The sequence below is a fragment of the Panthera uncia genome, unplaced genomic scaffold, assembly GCF_023721935.1.
Source record: "Panthera uncia isolate 11264 unplaced genomic scaffold, Puncia_PCG_1.0 HiC_scaffold_1468, whole genome shotgun sequence".
In the NCBI taxonomy this organism is placed as follows: Eukaryota; Metazoa; Chordata; class Mammalia; order Carnivora; family Felidae; genus Panthera; species Panthera uncia.
In genome coordinates, this window is record NW_026058105.1 from 33,260 (window position 1) to 49,228 (window position 15,969).

Sequence of the window (15,969 nt, forward strand, 5' to 3'; positions counted from 1 at the left end):
ACCCGGGCCCCGGGACGGAAGCTGATTTACTCTGGGTCCGCCCACCAAGCTGGGGCGCCGGGAGCGGGAGGGAGTGAGCTGAGGCAGGCCCAGGGACAGCCTACGCCTCCACAGCCCGGCCATTGATGATGCGGATGTGGCGGATGATGTCCTGGATGGCTTCCGACGTAGTGCCCTGGCCCCCGATGTCCGGGGTGTGCATCTGCGGGAGACGTGCGAACTTGAGCGCACACCTGAGCCCTGAGCCCTGACCCCTACCCGGGGCCGCCCGTGGTCTCCCGTGGCTTGCAGGGGCGGGACCTGCCAGCGGGAGGGCGGTGGTACCAGCTAAGGCCAAGAGAGCCCTACCCTGGCCGGTACCGCCCTCCCCTTGGGGACAGCAGGAAGTGCCAGGTCATCACCTCGGCCCCTCAGGTAGCACACCAGCTCAACCCCCCACTGGGGGGGGGGGGTTGGGGGAAGGCGGGGAAAGAGGAGCCTCACGTTTTCGTTGTCCATGGACGCCAACACGGCCTTACGGATGGAGGCAGCATAGGAGTGGAGCCTAAGGAAGGAGGGAAGCTTTCGGTGCTTGGGGCCTGGGGGCTGGCCGGGGGGGCTGGCAGCTGGGGGTCACGGAGCTGCTTACTTGAGGTGGTCGAGCATCATGCAACTTGCCAGCAGCGTGGCGGTGGGGTTGGCGATGTTCTTATTGGCAATACTCTTGCCCGTGTTCCTCGTAGCCTCGAGAGGGCAAGACAGGAAAGGGGATGGTAAGAAAGCAGGGTCGGACACCCGGGAGGCTCAGTCGACTGAGTGTCCCAAGTTCGGCTCAGATCTCACGGTTCGTGAGTTCGAGCCTCGCATCGGGCTCTGCGCTGACAGCTCGGAGCCTGGAGCCCGCTTCTGTGTCTCCCTCTCTCTCTGCCCCTCCCCTGCTCATGAGCTGTGTGTATGTGTCTGTCTGTCTCTCTCGCAAAAATAGACATTAAAAAAAATTTTTTTAATGGTTTCACAGTGTTATGTGAATTTTACCTCATAAAAAAAAAAAAGACCTAAAAATAGAAGCTAAGAGACCAACAAAACGTGGTCTCTCTGTACAACACGATATTATTCAGCCACCGTAAGAAATGTTGTTGGGGCATAGAGCCATGCCACAGTGTGGATAGGCCTTAAAAATACTACGTTAATGGGGCGCCTGGTTGGTTCAGTCGGTTGAGCCTCGCACTCTTGATTTCAGCTCAGGTCATGATCCTAGAGTTGTGTGATTGAGCCCCACGTCGGGCTCCACGCTGAGCATAACTGCTTAGGATTCTCTCTCTCCCTCTGCCCCACTCCCCTGCTCACACGCTCTTTCTCTAAAATTAAGGAAAACAAAATACTGTGCTAAGGGAGAGAAGCCAATCATAGAAGGCCACACGGTATATGACTCCGTGTAGGAGATGGCCAGAAAAGGCAAAGCCAGAGGGACAAGAAAGCAGATGAGTGGTGGCCAGGGGCTGGGCGGGGGGTGCGAGTAACAACCAACAAGCACAGGGTTTCTTCTTTTTTTTAAAGATTATGTATTTACTTTGAGAGAGAAAGAGAGTACAGGTGGGGTAGGGGCAAAGAGAGAGGGAGAGAGAGAATCCCAAGCAGGCTCCACGCTGTTAGCACGGAGCCCAGTGCAGGGCTCGAACTCACAAACCGTGAGATCATGACCTGAGCAGAAATCAAGAGTCAGTTGCTCAACCGACTGAGCCCCCCAGGTACCCCCAATACTGGGGGGACGACAACATTCTGGGACGAGACAGTGGCGATGGCCACACCGTATCCTATACTTTCAGCGAACTGGATGAGATGCGAGCTCTCTAGCACAGAAAGGCCAGCGGCCCTGGCGACACTCACCGTCTCAAACACGGCGTACACGTGGCCGTAGTTGGCCCCAGCCACGAGGCCGGGGCCCCCGACCAGTCCTGCGCAGACATTGTTGACGATGTTCCCGTAGAGATTAGGCATCACCATGACATCAAACTGCTGGGGCCGGGACACCAGCTGCAGGGCAAGGGGGGACAGGCAGAAAAGCTAGAGCGCACGGGAAGCCCACCGCACCGGAGGCAGGTTGCCGTGGAACCCGGCAGGCCACCTACCTGCATGGTGGTGTTGTCCACGATCATGTTCTCAAAGGTGATCTGGGGGTAGCGGGCTGCCACCTCCTTGCAGCACTGAAGGAAGAGCCCGTCGCCCAGTTTCCTAGGAGGGGGGCACAAGATGCCAGCTTGGCCACTGGAACAGTCAGCCGGAGGCACGGGGTGTACAGATGGCCAGAGAAGCTGGGTTCTGACCCCTGACCAGTCCCCCGCCTGTACGACGGGCACGATCCTGCTCTACCTGCCCAAAGTATGCGCTGTGGTGACGCCGCGGCTGGGAAAGGGGCAAGAGGGCACGCCCCCTTGGGGGGCAGCGGGGCCCGGGGCCCCAAGTCCCTAACAGCAGGGCAGAGGAGAGTGTTCAATTCAGCCGTTTCACAACTGCTTGCAGAACGGGCAGGGACACGGCAGGGGTGGGACATACATGATGTTGGCCTTGTGCACGGCTGTCACTTTCTTGCGCCCGCTCTCCTGGGCCAGTTTGAAGGCATATTCGGCGATGCGCAGGGACTTGGCCTTGGTGATGATCTTCAGGCTCTCCACCACTCCAGCCACACTCTGGGACAGACGGGGAGAAGAGTCCCTCCAGCACAAGCTTCTCCTTGGGCCTGGCCAGGCTTGTCCCCAGCCCCCACGACCCAAGACAATAAGGGGACAGCCTGGGTCCCACCCACCTCGTGTTCTAGGCTGCTGTACTCGCCCTCTGTGTTTTCCCGGACAATGAGGATATCTATGTCCCTGTGCCGGGTCACCACTCCTGGCAGGCTCTTACAGTGGATGACATTGGCATAGAGGTCCAGGCTGGTACTGGGAACACAGAGAGAAGAGCAGCCGGCCAGTGCCACGACCGTCTGCTGCCACACTCCGCCCCTGCCGAGCCCCCACCCTGTGCACTGGGCTCTCACCGAAGGATGTTGTTTCGGGATTTGTGGGACGGTGGCAGGTTATGGTTTGTTTCAATATTACCTGCGGGACGGAAAAAAGACAGGCTGGAGAGGGGGCCCCTGGGCTCAGCGATGCCACCACATTCCCCATCCTGAGCAAGGGAACGCGTGCCCAAGGCAGCATCAAGCAGAGGAGGTGGCTTTACCGGCAGAGGTACCTCGCAGAGCGCCAGGGTGGTCTCTCACGTAAGCCCCGTGAGGGCAGAGAGTGCGTGCGGTTCACTGAGGGGTTCTGAGGGCCTAGAGAGGGACTGGCACGCAGCGGGCACTCGATAAATACTTAATGAATGAACAGATGAATGAGTGAACAAGGGTTGGCAGCTGGCTAGGAGACCTTGCCAGACCCCGGGCAGGAAATGGCAAGATCGGGGTCTGGCTGGAGAGAAAGTGACCACTCCTGCTCACTAACCGGCTGGCTAGCCAGCCTGGCGCCAGCAATGTGACCTTGGCTGGCGTCACCGTCAGGCCCTGCATCGAGGTGCCACATGAGCCCCAGTTCAGGGGCAGGTGGTGGCTGCCTGGAAAAGACTATAGTTTGGGCCGGGGCGGACCCGGGCAAAAAGAACGGGCGCAAGAGGAGGTCAGCAGCCTTCAAGAAAAGGCGGTCAGAGGGTGCCTCGAAGAGCAGGCTTTTCTCAGGGCCCACTGGGGCCACCGCCCCCTCCAAGTCACGCCCTGCCCACACCACCTTTGCCCACAATGCCTCAGGCACCCTTCAGTTGCCACGCTGGCCCCTCTGCTTGACTGCCAGGGGCTGGGGCTCCACCCGGGTTCAGCTCTGCTCACACAGAGCAGGTGATGGACTATAGCTTACAGAACGAGTAATGCAAGCATTTTAAGAACATGTACCAAACCCAGGCAAACAGAGGAAGGGCTAAAATTCCTGTCTGTAACATCCACGGCTGTGCCAGCTACGGGCAAGGCGGCGGGAGAGGGTTAAAACCGCATCCCTGTGACATACGGTTCGTGAGAAAAAGACCCCGAGGGTCAAAGCTGACCCCGGCAGAGAGGGCTGCGCCCCAGGAGAGAAGGGGGTGGGGGAAGCCCTTTACTGAACAGGTTCCTGTCCAGCCTAGTTCCACATGCTCTCAGAATCGCGGCACAGACCCCAAAAGTTTCTGTCCACTCTCCAAGCCCAAGGGTCCTCCCCAGCCAGAAAAAAAACCCTAAAGTCCAAGTCGTGCGGCCCCAGGGACAAGTGTGTGTCGGCTTGGAAATGAGAGGGATCGTGCACGGTGCCCCGCCATGGCCTCCGCACTCACCCTTCAGGGCCACACGGTTCCGGCGGATGGCCATGATGGCATTGCGGATGTCCTCTTCGTCAGCGTTGGAGCTCACGTGCACCTCTTCAAAGTCCACCGGCACACATGCATGCCTGGGGCAGAACTGGGTCAAGGTGGCGAGCCCCAGGCCTCCCCCACGCCTCTTCTAGGAAGCCCGCCTGGACTACTGGGCGCAGAGGCCTGGCCACCACCGCTGTCCACCCTGACCTGGCTCTGCCTGAGGGGAGACGGGGTCGACCTGCGCCAACTGACGGGGAGATACTTGAACTCTACAACACAGTTAGCAGCAGGACCGCTGCCACCTTCCTCGTGCCCGGGATCACAGGCACTGGGACAAAAGGCCTGGGCTTTCAGCCCTCCTGCCGCTGCCTCAAGGGGCGCTGGGGCAGAGCCCTGGCCAGTGGGCTTCTGGGCTGACGGTCCCTCTTGGCACAGTTCTCAAGCCCCGCCCCCCCGCCGGGATATAAGCTCCCCTAGGGGTACGGGTCAAGGGGAGGTAGGCCCAAGGGCCGTGTACCTGAACACAGACTTGACATGCAACATGAGCTCTGGCCCGATGCCATCCCCCGGGATCATGGTCACCGTGTGCCGCCCACCATACTTAGCTGACGGAGGCTGGAGAGACGGGAAGGTGAGGGTGGGCCCGGTGGGCCGGCCAGTCATGAGGTTCCAGCTTGGGGTTACCTGACCCCGCCACCCCAGCCCAGACAAGTTAATCACGGTGGGGGGGGGGTTCCTTGGTCGGGAGAGTGGCGGCAGAAGCAGTCCCCACCCCCGCCTGGACTTGGCTCAATCCCAGAGCAACTAAAAGCCCCAAAACTTAACAGGCAGATGAGAGGAATACTCACAATTGTCTGTTGCTAGAGGAGGGACAGAAAGGAAGAAGACATGAATCAGCCAGGGTTGGAGGAACGAGGCTGTGCCCAGGGAACGGGGATACTGTGTAGTGCGCTTTGGGTGAGGAGGGGTGGGTGACCTCTGAGACTGTGCCTCAGAGAGAAGGACCCGGAGCGCCAGGGAACAAACAGGCAGGCACAGCACACATACGTGCATGCACGCACACACCTACGCACGCACAGACAGGTGCATATGTGCATAAACACTAGCGTTCTCGGGCGCACACACATACACACGCGCGTACACGCTCTGGCAGGTACTTACGGAGAAGCTCCTCCGGGGGGCCTCGTGGGCACCTAGAACCTGGCGAAGAGAACCAGATGCCAGTGGTTGTTGTCCGGCCCAGAAAGTCGATTCGGTAAAGGCCAGCTGAACTCTTGGCAGGGAAGAGGAACCGTCCCCACCATGCCCAGCCAGGTCCCACGCGTCATCCCTCCGCCTCACCCCTGCACCATCATGTGGTGAACGGCACGTGGTACGCACCCAAATGGCCCGAGAGCCTCCATTTCCCAAGGACCAGCCAGTCAAATCATCATGGAGGGTCGTGGCGACCCTCTATGCTTCCGTCAGCTCTGCAATCAGCTCTTAATCAACTTAAGAAATGTTTCTCTCTTGTGTTGTCTGATTCTTTATTAGCCAATAATTAGTCCTGCCCAGTGATGTTTGCTGTCTATAACGTGGAAAAGTTGGCACACTGCACGTGGCAAACCCTGGGGCGGCCACAACAATCATTTTGTCATTTTTAAAATCTTTTTTCCTTATGGGGCGCCTGGGTGGCTCAGTCGGTTAAGCATCCGACTCTTGATTTTGGCTCAGGTCATGATCTCACGGTTCGTGGAATCGAGCCCCACGTCGGGCTCTGTGCTGACAGTGCGGAGCCTGCTTGGGGTTCTCCCTCTCTCTCCGTCTCAAAATAAACGAGCGAAACTTAAAAATTTATAAATAAATCTTGTTCCTTATTACAAAAACAACACACAGTCCTAACACGGAGATCAGAACAAAAAGATAGCACCCAGTCCCCTGTCCACCCAGAGACAGCCACTGTTGGCATCGTGGGAACGGCCCTCCGGAATCACAAGTCCAAAGCAAACACGCCAGGGAAAATCTAACCATTTTTAGAAGAATAACAGACGCCAATCTCTCAGAGGGCTTTCACAAAGGACTGCAAAACTGCTCTGTGGCCTACGTGGAAGATGAATGTCCCCAACCCCCCGACTCAGAAACAGCCATGTTTGGCCACCCCAATGCCACGTCTGACAGCTTCAGAGTAAAAGCCATCCGAGTCAAAGGGGACAGCTGTTGAGCAGTGATCCATCTAGGGTCCCCGCACAGTCCTGGAGGTAGACACCTGTCTGCCACGTGCCACTGCGGAGGGCCTAGGCATCCTCACTCTGCTCCTCCTGCTCCCCACCTGGGAACACACCCGGTGTCTCTCAATCCAAAGAGGCAGGGGCAGAGCCAAGGTCCTTTTTGTCACTTGGAGATGCTCTGCCGATTTCCCACTGGGGCAGCATCAGAGTATTCCAGCCAACAGCAGGGTCACCGTGGCCATCTTGCAAAGAGCCATACCTTCCTGCTAGAAGTCTAGAAAGCTCAGACAGAGGCTGATCATCCCCTCTGGGTTTCCCACGCTGGTATTCACAAGGCGGCCACTTGCACAGGCTCTGGCGGCATAGGTGTGCCACTCACTCAGCCAAGCCAGGGGCCAGGAGGGGGGTGACTACTAGGACAAAAGGCTTCGGGGTATCTGCTCATCCATGTGGCCCCTGGATCTGCAGCCACAGGCACACTCAGGGCTTTCCAATTTTCCTTTCTAGCACCTATCAGTATCTGGACTCATTTTTTTTTTTTTTTTTGAGAGAGAGAGAGAGAGACAGAGAGAGAGAGACAGAGAGAGAGAGAGAAGGCACACAAGCAGGGGAGGAGCAGAGGGAGAGGAAGAGAATCCTAAGCAGGCTCCACACTCAGTGTGGAGCCCAACCCATGAAGTCACGACTGCAGACGAAATCAAGAGTCTGATGCTTAACCACCCAGGCACCCCTGGATTCACCTTACTTGTAGGCTCTCGATATGACTTGTGGAAGGAGGCTTCCACCGCCTTTCTTCCAGGAAGCCTTCTCTGATGCCCTAAGGCTGCCAAGTTGTTGGTCCCCCTTGGCTGACACAACCAGTCTCAGGGCAAGGCACTGCCCAGCTACCAACCATTCACTGTCTCCCCCCTCCACCCCACCAACCACAATATACTTAGGTTGTCCCTAGCAACTGCCTCGGTCCCTCCCCAACCCCGAAGTCCTTGAGGGTGGAAGCCATATTGGTCCAATTTCCTACTGTCATCCCAAGACCGAACAGAATGCCCGGTCCAGAGCTCAGACATAAGAAACATTTCCTGAATTAATGAACACGCCAGAAAATGAAGGAAGAGATGGTGGGCTTGGGGGTCAGGGAGGCCTCGGTCTAAACCCACCATCTCTTGGTAGCAAACAGTTTAACCTTGCTGAGCTTCCTGTCTAAAACCCACAGAACAGAGGCACCCACTTCACGTGGCTGCTGGGAGGACGCAGCAAGCCATTTGGTCCCCAGCAGGGCAGGCCCACTCCTTCACTACACCAGCCCCTTAGGCCAGTTTTCATGGCTGATGTCCAGTGGTGGGGGCGGCATGCGGTGGACCCCTACAGCTCCCAGCAGTAAATCCTCCTGGGAGTCCGCTGGTGCTACGCAGGTAACTCGGCCACGGTGGTGAGCTGCCCCTTCACCTAGCTCTGTATCTGGGCCACCACCCCCACCGCCCACCTTGGATCACATCACCACCTGGGCTAAACCTCTCCCTCACCTGGTCCCGATGCTAGATGTTTCCTTCAGGCTTTAGCCAAAGCCCCAGAGAGCTCTCAAGATAGACTTACTCCCCTGACCTTGCTCAGGACAGATACAGGCACCTTCCCTCGAGGGCTTACACAGGTTCTACCTCACACCTATGCCACCCTGTGACATTACCCATCAGAGACGCCCAGTTGAAGGCAGGATGGGACATATGCTCAGGCCTGCCGCTCACTCGTTAAGCAGGGAGGTGGACCGTCAGCCATGCTGTGATGGCGCCACAGAAAGAAAGGGGTCCTGGGTGGTATGTGTTCCTGACAAAGGATTCCCATGCTCCACATCTTAGCGAGGCTCCTTTCCTTGGCATGTTTATGTTACATCAAGTGCCGATGGTGGCTGCATGTTTTCCCACAAGGTCCCAATCAGTCGGACCAAAGATCTACGGTTCATCTCTAAAGCTTCCCATACCCAGGACAACCAGTCTCAGGGCAAGGCACTGCCCAGCTACCAACCATTCACTGCCCTCCCCCCACCCTAACGTGGACACAAGCACACATAGAAGGGGAGGTCAGGGAGGGCACAAAAGTCTTCACCAAGACACCAAGGGAGCCCAGCTGCCAGAGCCATCAGGGCCTCTGGCAAGTCCCTCATCAGCAAGTTAAGAGAAATGAAAATTTCATAAAGCATAAACTGTCAAAGGGTAGTCTTCCCGAGGGGTCAGAAGGCAGAGGCATAGCACATGCGTCCACAGGAGTGTCAGCAAAGTCACAGGATTCTGGAAGGTCAGGGTGGGCTAGATCCTTTGAGACGGGGGAAATTGGAACCCAGAGACAGGAGGGTGGCCACACTGTAGGTTAGTTGGGGGGAGCCAGGCCAGGAGGTCATACCTCTTGTCCCCTAAAATCAGTCTTGGCTCGCTGATGCTTCGGATGGCTTCTGACCCACCCAGGGACTAAGTTATCCTCATTTAAGTGTGTAAAGAGAGAGGAATGAGACTTGAGTGAATAACCAAGGTCCTAAACGGAGAACTGCGGAAACAAAGCCCCCACGGCCACCCCACCTCACCAGCGTCAGAAAATCTAACTCCCTCCCATTCCGGACGCCTGGGGGATGAAAAAGCATCTGGAACTATAAAAATGTCGGGGGGGGGGTGATGCACTTGGCAAAATTCGGTTCTCCAACTCCACTGGGACAAGTGACAAAAAGGTCCGCAACAGAAAAACCCGAGGAGGTACTGGGGCTAGGAACAGGATTCCTGAGGCCGCAAGAGGAAGGCGGGCCGGGACACGTGACCGCTTCGGCAGGGCTCCCACAATATACTAGGGAGTTGACACTCTGCCGGCCGCTGCCCGCTCTCCCCGCCCCTCCGGGGCTCCCCCCGCCCAAGACCGAGACCCCTGGGAAAGCCCAACAAAGGGCCCACTTGATCCAATCCCCTCACTGACAGCGGAGGCAGCCAATCAACTCCGGCGCGTAGCCCTCACCCCGCCCCTCACGGGGCCCACAGCCAATCGGGCTCCAAGACGCTCCGCAAGCCAGCCGCCCTCGGCCTGGCCCAGCGAGCGCTGAGGCTGTCCCCGCGGACCGCTGCCCCTTCTCACCTCCCAAGGACGGCAGAGGAGGGCCGGTCTGAGCACCGCTTTCGCAGCGCCACCGATGACTGCCGCCACCTTCAGCGCCATGACGGAAAGTGAGAACCGCCGCACGTCCAGACACGTAGACACCGCTCTCGCGAGAGCTTGGCAGGGCGCGAAGTGCCGGGAGCCGGCATGGACCCAGTAGTGCGCACGCGCGCTGACGCGCCGGTTCTCACGCCCCCTTCCGGCGCAGAGAGCGCCGCCGCCTCCGCCGCCGCTGCCGCCGCCGCCGCTGCCGCCGCCCGTCGCCGTCGCCATCTTGATGGGGCGGCCACCGAGGCCTCTGGTCTGGGGAGGGGACACGTCAGTGCCGCCTGTGGCGTCACTGGCCCGCCGGCGCCTGATTGGCTGCCCCCGCTGCTTACGCGTCGCGCTTCCTCGTCTGCCCCTCGTGTTCAGGGGAGTCTCTCCCTTTTTCCCTCGGCAGAGAAGAGGCGATGGCGGCGCTGGCATCTCTCGGCGCCCTGGCGCTACTCCTGCTGTCCAGCCTTTCCTGCTGCTCAGGTAGCGGCCTGGCCGGAGCCCCTTTCTGGCGAGCCTCTCTCCCACGACTGGTGGTGCGTGGGGGGAGGAGGGGTGCGGGCGAAGCGGGGTTCTGGGCCTTCTTCCTCCGAGAGGCAGGTGGCCCCGGGGCGCGGCGACCGAGGCCACCACACGCTCCTGCACCACACACGTTTACCCAGCAGCCAGGCTGCTGGAAGAAACAGCCAAAACTTCCCAACCCCCCCCCCGCCCCGTCCGCCCCTCCGAGGAAGAGTACCAGAGTCTGTCTCGTTCCCAGCTCCAGCAGGGAAAATGACATACGTCCCTGCTCCCACCGGAGTTCCCAGTCCTGGAGGGGGTGGGGGTGGGGGTGGTCGGACAAGAGCAAAACTCGGCAGCGCAGGGCTATCCGAGTGAAAGACTAGGCTAGTGGGAGAGGAGCCACCTGACCCGGTGCAGTGGGGCCAGGCCTCCCCAGGAAGGGAGCTGTAAGTGAAGAGAGGAAGCGGGGATGGGGCCCGGCAGAAGGACCATGAACGTGGGCAAGTTAGATTGGAAAAGAGGGAAGGAAGGGGAAAAGGGTGGGGGAGGGCTTGAGTGCCGGGCCAGACCCTTGACTTTTTCTCTGAGGCCCTGGTGTATTCTTACAGGGCTTCTCAGCAGAGTTGAGCCACGGTTAGATCTACATGTACATTCTTGAGAGATTCTTAACACCTGGTGGCGGGGTTGAACTCAGGAACTGGAGTCCAGAAGCGTGTTGAGGAGGAGGTCCTTGCAGGAGCCAGCGCTAAGTCTGGGGGGCCTGAGTCAGGGGTACTTCGTACACATTCACTTTACCTATGCGCCACACCACGCCGCCACTTGGGCCAGTGCCTTTGGTGCCTGGAGGGTTTCATCAGCCTAACTGGCTTCCCTACTCGCGCCCTTCTCACCTGCCCCTCAGGAATTACCCATGGTGTAGCCAGTGGTGTCTGGAAGGGACAAACCTGACTGTAAAACCCTGTGGTGCTCCACAAGGTCCTTAGGAAAAAAGCCAAGCTTAGCGGGGCACAGATGTGGCCCCTGAGAACCAGCCCCCACTAACATTCCCAGGCATCTTCCTCCTGTTGCCCAGCTGCAAAGCTTCTCTGTCTGCCTCATGCGTGGCTGTGCCAGGACACATTCAGAGAGCAGCTGGCTGAGAACTTTCCCACTGGTAGCATCTGCTTGGCACCCTGTGATTTAGGCAGTGTCCTTCCTTCCCTGCAGCCTCGAGCAGCGTGATGATGGCTGAGGCAGCCTCTTTTCTCTCAGGGCAGCCCTGTTAAAGGGTACAAGCTGTGCCCGTTTTCTTCCCTCGGAGACACTGGGGCCAGTCTTGGCCTTCTGCCAGCCGTGGGTGGGGGCAGAGACCCTTGCATCTCAAGCCCTCACGGGTTGCAAGCTGCACCATGCTTGGTGTCTGTGGAGGGTGCCTTCAATAAACCGGCCAGGGCTGTGCACGGCTCTGAATCGAGGTCCGGCTGCAACCCCAAGCCCTCGCATGGCTTCCGTGTCCATAGGTCCAGCCACAGGCCCCAGTTGTGCAGTGAGTCTGTCCTGCTGCTGCCGCCTCCACCCCCTCTCACGTGCGTGCTCGCTCACCTGCTCTTCTTTTGCCCTTACGTTGAGGTTCCGCCTGTACAAAGCCTTCGCAGCCCTGGCCTTCCTTCAAGGCCATCCCACCCTACCCCTTCCACCGCCACTGCACTTCTGACTGAGTGTTCGGATCTGTCTCTCACATCCCACCTGACAGGTTCCAAAGGGCCCCGTCTGTCAGCCGACAAGGTCTGGGAAGTGGGTCTGGGCGGTCCCTTCTGCCCCCCAGCCCAGCACCCACCAGTTGGGCCTTACGTAAGCACGTCTGCCTCCTCCCCACAGCAGAGGCCTGCGTGGAGCCCCAGATCACCCCTTCCTACTACACCACCTCGGATGCCGTCATTTCCACCGAGACCGTTTTCATCGTGGAGATCTCCCTGACGTGCAAGAACAGGGTCCAGGTGAGGCAGGGTCCAGGGGGGATTCAGCCAGAGCCAGAGGTCCACAGGGAGCCTGGGACCTTGGGCATCAGGTCCTCACGGGCAGTTGATGGGATCAGACCCAGGGACCCATGTAGACAGAGGGAGATTGAGGATTTTGACTTAACGGGTAGAGGAGAGAGGGTAGGGCACAACCAGGCCAGACTGTGTGAAGCAGGTGTTAAGAGAACATTTTCCTAGTCTGCCTCGGTGTGGAAACGTAGGTAGACGTCTTGCTGTGCCTTGTAAGGGTACTGGGAAATGAGAAACAGCAGAGGTTTGGCCCCTGAGCGCCCATAGCCCGGAGCCCTTTACTGGTTGCTGTTTGCCTAGGTGGTCTTTTCTGAGTACAACACTCCTTAGGTGGCTCGGGGGCACCCCCTGACCCCAACACCCTCTCCCAGGCTCAGAGGAATGAGTACACTTCAGTTACCCCACCCGTGTTCACAGTTAACAGGCTTGCCGTGGGTTAGGGAGGTTGGGCCATAGCGGGGATGAGCCCCCCTCATAGGTAGATGTGCAGAGGCAGTAACAGCATCAACGGGGGTCGGCTTCCTGGCATCGCTCCGGTTGCGGCAGGCCTAACTCCATGGCTCTTACGTGGTGCCCCCTGCCAGACACAGTGTGGTCCCCTGGTGTGCCCAGCCTCCCTGCCCACAGGCCACGAGTGCTGCTGTGAACAGCACAGTGGGGTTTCTGCTGACGGGGGGGGGGGGGGGGGGGGGGGGAGGGGGGGGGGAGGAGAAGGTGACTCTCTCTTTGTCCCGTCCCAGAATATGGCTCTTTATGCTGATGTCAGTGGAAAACAATTTCCCGTGACCCGGGGCCAGGACGTGGGACGTTATCAGGTAAGGGATGCTGATGCCGCGGTTGTCATTTGGGGGGAGGCCACCTGCCCACCGGCATGACTTTGAAGCCCTAGGGATGGCCCAGTGGAGCAGGATTGCGGTTGTTTGACTCAGGCCGCGGGTGGTGGTACTGTGTCAGTGCTGCCGGGGGGCCTGGATGTGTCCACTGTGCCCACCTCGGTCAAACCTACCCAACCCAGGTGTCCTGGAGCCTAGACCACAAGAGTGCCCATGCAGGCACCTATGAGGTCAGATTCTTTGACGAGGAGTCCTACAGTCTGCTGAGGAAGGTGAGTATCAGCGACCCGGAGCCCCGCCCAGGCCTACAGGAGGGAGGGTGCACCTCACTTCCACGGCCACCTCCGCCCTGTAGTGCCTCTTACCCGAGCTCCGGGCCACTAGGGGCCTTGCCTTCACAGAGAAGGCTGACCCAGGGTCGGGGGTGGGGGGGTGGCACGCCTTCCTGACCACCTGCCACGCCTGTGCTCGCACCTTCCGTGTTTCTCTCTTGCCCGGCTCTTCTGTCTTCCGTGGCTTGGGCCAATGTTCCCGCTCGTCCAACCTCTCCCCACCCTGCCTGGCGGCACCCCTGACCCAAGCATCTCTTGCAGGCTCAGAGAAATAATGAGGACATTTCTATCATCCCACCCCTGTTCACAGTCAGTGTGGACCATCGGGTAAGCGTGCTGAAGAGGCCGGCCGGTCTCAGGGGAAGCAGGGAGCGTGCCGCAAGCCTTGCCCTTTTTGAGGGGTGGGGACGGGCCGGGAGAGGGTCGGTGTGCCTTTGCGCCCTAGAGGGCAGGTGGCCGGGGCTGGCTGGTTCCTCGCCCTTCTCTCCCCTGAGGTGGCTTTGGTCTCCTTTCTTGCAGGGCACCTGGAATGGACCCTGGGTCTCTACCGAGGTACTGGCTGCAGCCATCGGCCTGGTGATCTACTACCTGGCCTTCAGTGCCAAGAGTCACATCCAGGCTTGAAGGTGGCACCGAGGGGCCCTCCTTGCTACTTTCAATAAACAGTTGCTGGCTGTCACCGGTATTCGGGACGTGGGCTCCCGACTTGCGTTGTCGTGCCTTCTGCACATGCGCAGAGCTGGGCCACCGGTCCCCTTAGCCACCTGGATGGCGCAGGCACTGGCTGGGGCCTCACTCTGCTGCCACAGGCTGTCCTTCCTTGGCCCCAGTTAGGCCTTCCCTGCCCGGTGCCCACGGTGTCTGCCTTCTGCCTCTCCCAGCTACCCGCATAGGTTTGGGCAGGCCGTGGGGTTGCGCTTCTACCCAGCACCTGTTGTCTTCTGGCAGAGGGGACGGCCTCGTTCTCTCCTGCCCTCACCTGGCCGCTGCACGGCAAGGTCTCTGTGGCCCGCCTGGGAGAGGGCCCGGTGACCTGCCAGCAGAAGGGCAGCTGCCCAGAGAAAGTCAGGGGCCGTGGCCAGCTTCCCTGGAACGTGGCAGTCAGCAGCACGCGTAGGTACAGCGCCACCTGCGCGGAGCCCCGGGCTCGAGCCGCGCTCCTGAGCGCGTACCTCCCGCGCTGTTGCCGTGGGGTGTCGTGGGCCCCCCTACTCGCTGGTGCGGCTAAGACCGCTGCACCTGGTGGCGGGCGGTGGGGTGGTCCCTCCAGGTCCCGCACCCCACCTCTGTGTTGCCTCCCCCTGTGCTCTCACTTCATGGTGTCCGGCGGGACGCATAGAAGGCACAGGAAAGTGGAAGGAAAGGTGACGTGAGTCCTCACGTCTCTGAGGAGCCAATCTCGCCTCTTCCAGTTCGTCCTGCATCTCGTCTCAGTGCCCCGTCTCCCCTGAGCACCTAGTGCTCTGTGGCACTGGGAGGGCCCGGGTGTGTGGAGGGTGGCTTGTGACCTGGGACTGCCTGGGGACCTCCTTCGGGCTAGGGGACACCAGCCTCTCCCCGCTCCTTGACTCTCAGTCCTCGAAGTGGGTGGGGACAAAGTGACAGGAATGGAGGCTGTGGGGAAGGGCTGACTCCTTCCCAGAAACAGGGGTGCAGCAGGAGACTTGGGGCCGAGAGTCCCCCGAGGGTCAGGCGAGGCTAGGACTGCTGGCTGATGGGCTTCCCGAACTTCCGGGAAACCAGCGGTGGGTGGTTCGGGGGGCGCCCGCTGGCAGGGATTGCTGCTCCCCCGCCTTGCCGAGGGGTGAAGGGGGAGGGGTTCTGCCAACAACCTGTGCCAGGCACGCAGGGCGAACAGTGGTCGCTTGTGGCTGCCCGGTGGCTCTTTGATTCCGCTCCACGGCAATAGGACCCAAAAGTGACGTCCGTTCCAGGGCAGCAATAGCTAAGGGTTGCTGGCCCTCCTGGTGCCACCTCTCCCAGGACCCCTGGTGCCAGCTTCCACGTGGCAAGGGACTCCACACAGTTTATGGGCCTGTCCTGGCCCACATCCCAAGAACACTGGGCTTCCGGCACTCTCTCCTCCCAGACAAAAATGGGGTGCCTTTAGAGCCATCAAAGTGAGTCCCTCAGCAGCCAGAGAGGTTGGCCCGTCTCCAGTTGGCTTCCAGCCAGTTTTCCCGCAGCCGGGGCCAGGCTTTTGGGGCCCCATCCTCTATGGGGCCTGCTTGGGGCCCAGTTGGCCCCTCTGCAGAACAGATGTGCCTAGTGCTGGGCTCCAGAGGCCTAGGAGGGCTGAGAAAGCCTGTCCCCAGCCCCAACCCCTTCCTTTCCCATCTGCCCCTTTTCACCAACAAGCCCTTTCCTCCCTCCCCATGTGCTGGGGTTCCAGGCCTGCGGTGTGATGGCACATCACACCGGGCCTTCTCACCCCGCACCCCGGCACCTAGTGCCGGCCTCACCCACATGCCGGAGGCAGGCCTGCCACCGGCGCTAAGCCAGTCCTCTGCCATCCTTCCTGCATCTGGGCACCATCCCTGTGACCACGTCACACTTCTGAAATAATTCA

General features: G+C 59.7%; 2 protein-coding genes across 3 annotated transcripts; one reads left to right on the top strand and one right to left on the bottom strand.

The window, feature by feature from the left end:
• Positions 1–8: 8 nt before the first annotated feature.
• LOC125917092 (isocitrate dehydrogenase [NAD] subunit gamma, mitochondrial) lies at positions 9–9,837 on the bottom strand. Its single transcript, XM_049623355.1, has 13 exons — positions 9,648–9,837; positions 5,479–5,535; positions 5,184–5,195; positions 4,853–4,950; positions 4,315–4,427; positions 3,014–3,074; positions 2,783–2,915; positions 2,533–2,666; positions 2,109–2,211; positions 1,867–2,013; positions 629–723; positions 484–544; positions 9–202 (listed from the first exon to the last, which is right to left on the bottom strand). Exons 1-13 carry the CDS (start codon positions 9,726–9,728, stop codon positions 101–103), a joined length of 1,197 nt encoding a protein of 398 aa, XP_049479312.1. The 5' UTR covers positions 9,729–9,837; the 3' UTR covers positions 9–100.
• Positions 9,838–10,088: 251 nt separating this feature from the next.
• On the top strand, positions 10,089–14,085 carry LOC125917091 (translocon-associated protein subunit delta). Of its 2 annotated transcripts, none has more exons than XM_049623351.1 (6): positions 10,089–10,187; positions 12,066–12,184; positions 12,976–13,050; positions 13,251–13,340; positions 13,662–13,727; positions 13,920–14,085. In XM_049623351.1, the coding sequence occupies exons 1-6, from the start codon at positions 10,121–10,123 to the stop codon at positions 14,022–14,024; spliced, it is 522 nt and encodes a 173-aa protein (XP_049479308.1). In that variant the 5' UTR covers positions 10,089–10,120; the 3' UTR covers positions 14,025–14,085. The 2 variants fall into 2 exon arrangements, with proteins under 2 accessions (XP_049479308.1, XP_049479311.1); XM_049623354.1 differs by having other exon boundaries at positions 10,106–10,187; positions 12,069–12,184.
• The last annotated feature ends 1,884 nt before the right edge of the window (positions 14,086–15,969 follow it).

What these genes read in the sequence shown, in the direction of transcription:
- LOC125917092 (XM_049623355.1), bottom strand. Translation starts at nt 9,728, where the DNA reads ATGGCGCTGAAGGTGGCGGCAGTCATCGGTGGCGCTGCGAAAGCGGTG. An exon ending in CATGTCAAGTCTGTGTTCAG is followed by an intron (nt 4,428 to 4,852) that starts GTACACGGCCCT and finishes GTTCTGCCCCAG; the next exon opens with GCATGCATGTGTGCCGGTGG. An exon ending in GAACCGTGTGGCCCTGAAGG is followed by an intron (nt 3,075 to 4,314) that starts GTGAGTGCGGAG and finishes TCCGTCCCGCAG; the next exon opens with GTAATATTGAAACAAACCAT.
- LOC125917091 (XM_049623351.1), top strand. Translation starts at nt 10,121, where the DNA reads ATGGCGGCGCTGGCATCTCTCGGCGCCCTGGCGCTACTCCTGCTGTCC. An exon ending in CAGCCTTTCCTGCTGCTCAG is followed by an intron (nt 10,188 to 12,065) that starts GTAGCGGCCTGG and finishes TCCTCCCCACAG; the next exon opens with CAGAGGCCTGCGTGGAGCCC. An exon ending in CCTACAGTCTGCTGAGGAAG is followed by an intron (nt 13,341 to 13,661) that starts GTGAGTATCAGC and finishes CATCTCTTGCAG; the next exon opens with GCTCAGAGAAATAATGAGGA.